General features: G+C 43.7%; 1 protein-coding gene across 2 annotated transcripts in view; it reads left to right on the top strand.

The window, feature by feature from the left end:
* The first annotated feature begins 4,425 nt into the window (after positions 1 to 4,425).
* Positions 4,426 to 9,161, top strand: part of RGL1 (ral guanine nucleotide dissociation stimulator like 1) — a 108,262-nt gene continuing 103,526 nt past the window's right edge. For both annotated transcript variants that reach the window (XM_020795083.3, XM_020795084.3), the window contains exons 1-2: positions 4,426 to 4,832; positions 5,951 to 6,061. In XM_020795083.3, coding sequence (XP_020650742.3) covers positions 4,806 to 4,832; positions 5,951 to 6,061 — 138 coding nt within the window. In that variant the 5' untranslated portion in view covers positions 4,426 to 4,805. The remainder of the gene's footprint in view (positions 4,833 to 5,950; positions 6,062 to 9,161) is intronic.

Genomic DNA, 9,161 nt, shown 5'->3' with positions numbered 1-9,161 from the left:
TGAAGCCTCTGAAACCAAAGGAAAGCATAGAGTCCTGTGGTACCTATGGAAGACCTTATTTCACTGTGTGCCATGTACTAGTGAAACAAGAGGTAAGCAAAGGGACTGATTTTTCATTAACCTTAGCACTTGTTCAGGCTTGTACTGTGCAAGCGGCCCCATCAGCTTCTTCTGTGACACAGAGTCAAGCTGCAGAAAAATGAGCAGGTATATTCAAACTTTAACGTCAACAAAAGAAGCCAACAGGGCTCTACCAAGCTATGTCGCTAAACAGAACAAAAAGAGTTTCCCCTTCCTCAGTCTGGGCCAAGGGTCAGGGTCTTTAAGTGGCAGTGGGCAATGGTGGGACAAAACCCTTCTCCTCCCAGGGGTCAAGGGTATCCCATAGGTGCTAGGCAAGGCATGCCACAACACGGGTGGTGGATTGTGGTGGTCAAGTGGCCCCTTACTCTAGTCCCTTGGATCTCAGCTGCCTCATACCAGGTGACTCCTGAGGAGCTGTGAGATGACTGGGTGGCAAATGTGGCGGCAGCAGTGGCCCTCTCCAACCAGAGATTGATGTGACTGGCGGCAAGGTCACTGCTTTTGGGGGGGTTGCAGTCGATCTGTCAACTGCTGAGGGCTGGGTCTGCCAGATGGCGGCCTCCACTCCCTGTGTCAGTTCTTTGGTTACAGCAGATCTTCCCATGTAGATATAGATCCTTCCCATGCCTCTGGCATCAATGGTGTCAGCGGGCTCATTCACCCTAATGGGTGTAAATGCTGCCATTGTTGGACACGACACACTCCCTCTGCCTCCTCTGGCAGAATGGTCAGGTCTATCCATTTGCCAGTCCAGGGATCATTGTGTCACACAACCTCCTAACCTTTGCAGCTATGCTCCGCCTCCAGCCCCTGTGACTCTGCCTCACAAGTCTCCCATTCTGCCCAGACGTCTGCCTCCTTCTCTGTTCCCAACTCTCCTTTATATTCCACCATCTTTGCTGCCACACTTTCCTCCTCCTATCTGGCGTTCCCTGTTGGTTCCTTTGCTGCTGTCCCAACTCCCCAGTCCATAGATAAACTCAATGTTTGGAAATCCACTGACCCAGGCAATGAGGTGGAAGGCCCAGTCACAGTTGGGACAGCCTCGGAGGTGGCTCCTCCCCAGTCCCACATACTGTCTGATACATTTCATTAGTTTTGGGTGCTGGAAAAATCAGCAACACATATACAGACTTTTGTAGATGAGTGCAATACTTCATATACATTTCCAATTTCATTGCTCTGAAGTGAAACCAGAATAAAGAACTGTATCTTAATCCTTCTATACCAGTGGTGGTGAACCTTTTTGGGCTTGCGTGCCCAAAATGGGGGGGGGGGGAACGACAGTGGGTGGCATGCCAATGGACCCGGATCCAGAAGACCAGAACTGGAAATGGCGGCTTAAGGGGGAATCATGGTGACAGACCCGGAGGACCCAGAAGTGGCGGTGGAAGGGGGAATCCCAGCTGCAGCCACCTCATGAGGTTTGGCTGTGCGGGGGGGGGGGGGAGTAGTGACCTATGGCTTGTATGCCAGAAGAAAGGGCTCCACGTGCCAGCTGTGGCACACATGCCATAGGTTCGCCATCACTGTTCTATATCATTGAAGCCCTAACGAAATCTAACATAATTAAAAAATAAGTGAATAATTTTCCACCTGAAATGTGCTACTTATTCTTTCCTTGTTTTCCCCCCAAAAAGTGTGTCCCAAATAGAGATGGAGGTATTCATATACAAATATGAATACCCCCAAACAGGTGGAGATAACGAGGGTCCGGCCCATGGTGCTGGACAGTCCATTCACCGAACAGCCACTGCCGTGGGTTGTGCAATGCCATCCTATCACTCTGGAGCTCGCGATTGACGAGCCACTCTTCAACCTGGCAGAGAGGCATGTCGTAATATTTGAATTACGTAATATTTATCACAAACAAGCCTCCCTCTAAAGTGCTTGAATGCACAAGCGTGCTTGCCTCCACCCCCCCTCCATACAGTTTCCCTCCTCCTTCGTGCACCCACAGCTGTGGTTTCCAGCCCTTTTCATTCCTGCCACAACAGAACTCCACATGTGGGGGGGAGCAGACTCGCACACGAGGTTTGAAATTATACCGGGAAGGGGTTTCTGTTTAGGAAAGTGTTCCTCTGTTGTACTGGCTGTTCCTACAAAAATGCATTGCACATAGTGGACTTGGGATATCCATGCAGCAGTACTGGCAATCACCCCCCCCCCAGTGATATTACCCTACTAATGTTTCAATGTATCTTCCCACAGGAAAGGAAAAAAAATTTGCACCCTGGTGACATACTTTTACCAATGTATTGACGTATCGGGCAGGACATTTTTAAAAAAAATGTGCATGCTGCAGTAATGGTGGCCACCTTCCTGGCTTCGATTCTGAAAAGAAGGAAAGCAAGTCATGAACACAGGCAATCCTGGTAAGGAATGCGCCAGTGCAACAAAGGTACAAAGTAACACAACCCTCCTGGTGATGGTGAAATGTTCTGCAGTTACACTGCTTGCTGGGAAAATGTCTTGGTCTTGACTCTGTGTTGTGTGACCAGTTACTGACGTAACTGGTGGATAACTATCTAACATTTCCCTTGTGTGACCAGGGCCTAAGCAGCAGATCATGAAAGTGATGGCTTCCTGTCTTGTCTGCACCTAGCAGCAGAATCCAAAGGTAAATTGTCTTGGAGCATGAGGGTTCCACTTAATTGCCATAACAGACAAGAAGGGCTTCACTGGACTTGTCCAAGGCTAGCCATTAGACTAGAGAAATGGATTGCTTTCACAGATGCGCAAAAGTGTCCCAAAGACGTCCCAAAGTTGTTGGGAGCCAATGGATAGGTTAAACCACCAAAGAAATCAAGAATAAGTGAGGCTGGGTAATTTCTTTTGCTAATTCCCATATCTGTGTCCAGTAATTTGTGACCTTTTCGCATGTCCACCACATATGATAATAAGTTCCTGCATTTTTTATACTTCCAACATATATTGCTGTTACCCTCTGACATTTTTGCTAGTCTTACAGGTGTGTAATGCCAACCGTAGAACATTTTGAGGATATTTTCTCTAAGATTTACTGGTTTAATCATCTTACAGCTTTCTTTCCACATCATAGTCCAATCATCAAGATCTATATTGTATCCAAAAATTTTGCCCATTTTACCATTGTCTCTTTCAGAAATTAGATATAAAATCTGAAATGGTATTATTGAATGTCATATCAGGAATTAATGATAATAAATTGAAGCATTGGCTAATGTATATACTCACAGCCGCCAGACTATTCTGGGCCCAAAAATGGAAAACCGAAGAGGTTCCGACGATAGAAGAGTTGTCAAATGAAGCTATGGGACATAGCAGAACTGTACACTCTAACAGAAGCACTACGGGAACAACCAAGAGACTATGTAAAACAAAGCTGGGAACTAATATACTCTTGGGCCCAGAAGACAGGAGTGTAGGGCAAAGTTTATAATATATATGTATATCTACTTAGTATACAATGGAAACCAAACTGGGGAGAGTAGAGGGGTTAATGAGGCTGGAGTCTCTGACTCCAAAGGGGGGAGGGTTTAGTTTAATAGAGGGTTTCGTTAGCTTTTTTTCCTTTTATACTTGGTCTGCTGTCTTTTTTTAACTTTCCTTTTCTTCTGTGTCTATTGCTGTTTTCTGTATGTTTGAATTTTAATTAAAAAAAAGAATAAGTGAGGCTGGCTGATCTAGGGGCCCAGGTGGGAAAAGTTTCACAACACTTTTTTGTGTCACTTGTAAAACCACCCATTCTTTTTGCCCCAATGCCTTCTCGTCTGTGATGGCGATCCTTTTTCTAACTTAAGGGGTTGAAGAATGATTTCAAGCTTTAAAAAGAGAAGAGTCCTGTGGCTCCTTAGAACTTAACTTATTTATTTTACTTACTTACTTACCTTCTAGACCACCCATCTGGTCAATAGTCACTCTGGGTGGTTAATAAGAATAAAAATAATTATAGACCATACAATTTAAATGATACAATAAAGCTAATGTTATTAAGTTTATCCTGACATAGCTTGCAGCCACCAGGATCTTCTGGGCCAGCGGCATTTCCAGTTGTGAATGGCATTTTAAAACTCTTGAGGTACTGTGCGAATCGGGTGGTGGGGACTGCTTTCTACTGGCAATGTACTACTCTGGGGGCCATTCAGTGCCAACGCTACGAAGAAGTCTCCGAGTGCAGAGAAGAACAGAAGTTTAGCAAACGCTCTCCTTTCACCATTCTTAGATTTCCTCCCCTCCTCCGCTGGTGAAGGAAACATAATGGGGGTGTGTGGTGGGGGGGAAGAGTCACGTTTTTGTTTTGGCACCTGGTGCCTGTCTGGAAACGTTAAGATGATAAAACTTCAGAGAAACGGCACAGACTGGAGGATCTCTGACGTGCCAAGAGGAGGACTTGATAGTAACTCTTCCTTTGCTCAAAGCCCGGTTCTCTAATGTAAACAGGAAAACCGTGTGTGTGTCTGTGTGTGTAGGGAGGGGGAGCGTGTGTGTGTGTGTGTGTGTGTGTGTGTAGGGAGGGGGAGGAGTCTCTCTTTCATATCTGTGTCTCTCTCTGCGCCTCAGTCGAGGCTCTTTGTGGTCATGAATTGACTGCCGAGGCTTGAGGAGGAGCAGCAGCAGCAGCAGCAGCGCGGGAATGGTGCCTGACTGTGTGGGGAAGACGTCCCTGCGAGTGGATTCTTACAGGCTTCTTCTGGCGGGACTTGCCATGCCCATTCGGGGCACCGAAGAAAAAACTCAGGATGAAGTGGCTTTGGAGAGCTAAAATGGTAACCAAGACCTCATAGGCTCTCCTAAAGCGGTTTCCTTGAGACAGAAAAACCCCTCTTCCCAGGGACAAGCTTGTGTTTTTTTTGGGGGGGGGGAAGGACGAGGGTACATTTCCTCCCTCCCCTCCCCCCCTGCTTCTCCAGGGAATAAATACAGTATCTTTAAAAATGTTTGCTGCTCGCACTTTTCTGCCATGACTCGTGGAAATGAGTAGTTTTGAAATGATGCTGATCCTTGCTAGGGGACTGACTTGTTCAGGGGAAGAAGGGTGGAGGGAGCAATCGGGATCAGCTCGGAAAAGGAAACTAGCTGCGAAATCCTTAGGATCGACTGCGGATGCTTTCTTCACATGTGTTTACATATGTATTAATATGTGTTTACATATGTATTAATCTGCTTTAAGACATGCCAAGCGGGGTCATGTTGTAGGAGAGGTTTCCAATGAATTTGCCTGCAAATGAAATGCTATGATGGCTTTTCCTTTCCGCTTTCTGACGTGTAACTTTTTAAAAACTTTATTGGAAGATGTCTGTAAGATCGCTAATGTTCCGCCCCCCCCCACCCAATGTTCTGAGAAGAAGTTTACAAATGAAAAACAAAAGGCTTTGGAATAATTTCAGATCGTTATCGCAATAAGAAGAGAAGAAAAAGTGAGGACCTACAATAATTTCGGTGCCTGTTTTCTGTCAGTGGTCCTTGCAACTGAAAGAGTAGAGAAAATAACTTTAAGGAGGCAAGTAGGGAGCATTTCCTTATGAAAAGACATTGTAAAACTATTTCAAATATGTTCAAGTCAGGGTTCAAGTCCGGGTGGGGGTGGGGAGAAGCTAGAAACGGGAACCTCAGAAAGTGTTCAAATAATCAGGGTAAGGGGAGTCTGCCAAGTGTATTCCCTCTTTGCCATTGTGGAAAAGTATCTCTTGCTCTGTAATTATAATATATATTTCCAGTACCAGTCGTCCTGAGAAGTAATCTCTCTGTAACAAAGTTCTACAGCAGTTGACCTAGATTTTTTCATATAAGGAAAGCAACCTTCTGTACTCGCATCCTCTCGCTCTCCCCCCCCCCCCCCCCATTATTTTAAATGACCCAAGGATTTATTTTCTGTTTGTGGCAGGTCTCAGTTCAGGACTTGGGAGATGAGGAAGAGGAAGGAGCAGTCTACCATGTCACTCTGAAAAAAGTGGAGATTGTACAGGCTGCTAACAAGGGAGCAAGATGGCTAGAAGTGAGTAAAAAAAAAGAGCAACTTTGGCATCTTGTACAATAGCTTGGTGGACTTTGGAGTGCTGGTGGAAAGAGCTGAATTCCAAGCAAGCAGTTCTACTGTGAGCTGTGCCAAAGGCTGGTTTTAACATTAAAGGGTTTGCAGATCTCCTTTGTACTTCTGCAAGACATGAAATCTAAGGATTTTGGCCAGCTGTTGTTTGTGTCAATGCAGTTTATTTTATTTTATTTTAACCACGTAAGTTTTAATATAGATAGGGATTTAAATTTAGGGTGCTTTTTCATGTCATTGAAAGAAGTGGGGGAGGGACACATCACTCAGTAGTGCAACACAAGCTTTGCAGATAGTATCAAATCCTGGCATGTCCATTTAAAGGAGCTTTGATAGCAAAGCTGAGAAGTACTTATGTCTGAGACTGTTGGGAGCTGCCATCCGTTGAAGTTCTATGTGGTGTACAGAAAGTAGATGGGAGTCCCATTTGATTTGGACTGGATTCTATGCTCTTCTGCATAGTGATCTGAAGGTGTGTCAGTAAAGACAAGGAGATCTTGGCATGACCAGTGCCTGGATAAGGAGCTTCGCATAAAAGGAGCTGAGTCTTTCTCAAAGAAGAATTAACACAAGTTTATCTCCCTCTGTTTCTATCCTGCACAGCTGGTCTTCTTTAACTTTGTGCCTACTATGATGCAATTCATGTGCTTTATCCCACAAAAGTCTGCACTGCAGTTACAGATTAAACATATAGGAACAACAGTATCACATTGTGCTAAGATCCCTATTGACATTTTATTAACACAGGAGTGGAAAACCTCTAGATCTCTAGTTATTTTAGATTTCATCTCCAAGAATCCCTGGCCATAGTAGCCAATAGTGAAGGATGTTTGGAGTTGTAGTCTGAAATGGCCAAAGTTGGACCCCCAAAGTTCCTTCATCTCAGCTACATACGACTAGATCAGGAGCTTGTATTAAATGACAATAGTTCCACTGGTCACCTTGAGACACCAAATAAATGAAGACATGGCAATATATTTTATAATTAGGTCCAAGTAGGAATTCCATAAATGTAAAGAACATCTGACTCTCTCAGCAAAAGCTTTTCAAACATTCCATAGTTTTCTAGTGAACTCACTTTGTACTGTGATTGATTACTAGGAGGAAAGCCCAGGATTTCTTTACAGTTTGAATTTATGGATGTACCGTATTTGTGGAAACACTAAGTGATTTGAGATACCAGTGACACATTGTATGATTTGACTCCATGTATTTTACTATTTTGCTGCTCTTTACTGATTTATTGCAGCCGCCTTCAAGGCACTGCCCTTCTAATATATTGAAATAAAAGTCCCCATCATCCTCTACCACCATAACCATTGATCATGCTAGTAAGGTGAGGGAGATTGTGGAAGGCATTGGGAGACTGATATATACAAACAAAGTCTATCCAAACAGCCTGACAGAGGCACAAGGAAGTCCACTTCCTCAGGTCATGTGCCAATATTTTGTGGATAGTGCAGGAAAATTATAAATGAGAGTCCCAAAAATTAATGGCAGGTGGTTGTGCCAGTTCTGCTTCTTCAGTCTCATTCTAAACGCAGAGGCATGTCTAAAGAGGACTCTGTTTCATAGCTGTGGTGAACATGGTGGAACTGAAACTATGAGAGAAATGGAAGCCCTTACAGACTTGTATTTTCTGAACATTTGCTTTGTGAAAAAGAAACATTTCATTTTCTCAAAAGATCTGCAACGCCTAAACATACAGTGGTCAAAATGATAGTTCGGGGACTTTTTAATTTTTTGTTAATTTAGAACCTCTTCAGCAGTACAAATGAGGGGCTAGTTAATGAACCCAAGTGGAAAAAGTGCTAAAAAGAAGATAATCATGTGAATGTTACATATTAAGGAATTCTTGCTGGTCTGTACAACAAATTGAACTCTTATACATTGTCAGCAGTTCTTCAAAATGGGAACTATAACTTTCCACATGGGTCAGCAGACAGCATTTTTCTGGATTTTGACATCAGTTCTCTGAAATGCTTCACGTTTCTAGCTGTCCAGGAGCTACTGGAACGGATAAATAATCACCGTGCCAACTTGTTCCGTAATGTTAGGATTGTTGGACCTGTTTTCTACACGAGCATACAGTACAGTACTTGTAGACATGTATTGTGGTGTTCTGTTCTCTGTTCATAATGGGTATGTCCAAATTCTTGTTATGCAAAACGCTCAATCAGGCAGAAGGAAATACTCTTGTGAAGTCTGAGTTGTTCAGAACAGCTAATAAATGGTAAGTGCTATCATGCTGCTAAATTCAAAGCATCTGGTACTGTAATAACATTTAAAAAGTAGAAATAAAGATTATGCTAAAGTTATTTTATTTATTTATTTTTTGCTAGATTAGCAACTGCTGTGCATTTACCAACATTATAGATTTACCAGTTATTTTGATCTTCTGAACAACAAAGACTTCACACCCTTTTTTCTTTTGCCTGATGGAGACGTTTCTGTAATAAAAACTGGCTGGATAGCTAAGTGATTTGGGGTGTCTGGCTACAAGGCCAAGGATTGGGAAGTTAAGTCCCCACTGTGCCTCCCAGGGGGACAGACAGTTGGTGTAGCCTTGGGCAAAGCTTTACCGGTCCCTGCAGTGTCACTCAAAGGGACTGGTAAACCCTTTCTAAGTATTTTATTGCTAGGAAACCCTGGCAAGGCAGGGATCGACTTGACAGCAAGTAATCATTGTTATAATTAAATATTAGCTACTTTTCTTGCACTCTCATGAAAAGTCATAACATGAAAGCCTGGGTCCTTTTGTATATATCTTGACCAGTTGAAACAGGATGGAGACTTTTGGCTTAGCTGATTCTTTGGAGTACAACTCCCACAGTCCCTTACCATTTCCTGTCTTGGCTGGGATTATTGGAGTGAAAGGCCAAAGGTTGCCAACCCCTCCACCAAGGTAAACAGGGAACCTGGTCTGAACCAGGACACAGTAGCACAGAAGTTGTGGGGAGGGCAGTTTTAACACTTACTCCACTTGCAATCCTGACTGCTCCCCTATGCCTGCAGTTTTCATTGCAAAAACACATTTTGGCAATATAAA

The sequence above is a fragment of the Pogona vitticeps genome, chromosome 4 (assembly GCF_051106095.1).
Source record: "Pogona vitticeps strain Pit_001003342236 chromosome 4, PviZW2.1, whole genome shotgun sequence".
In the NCBI taxonomy this organism is placed as follows: Eukaryota; Metazoa; Chordata; class Lepidosauria; order Squamata; family Agamidae; genus Pogona; species Pogona vitticeps.
The sequence above is the reverse complement of the archived record's forward strand: the minus strand, read 5'-3'. Positions and strand labels throughout refer to the sequence as shown.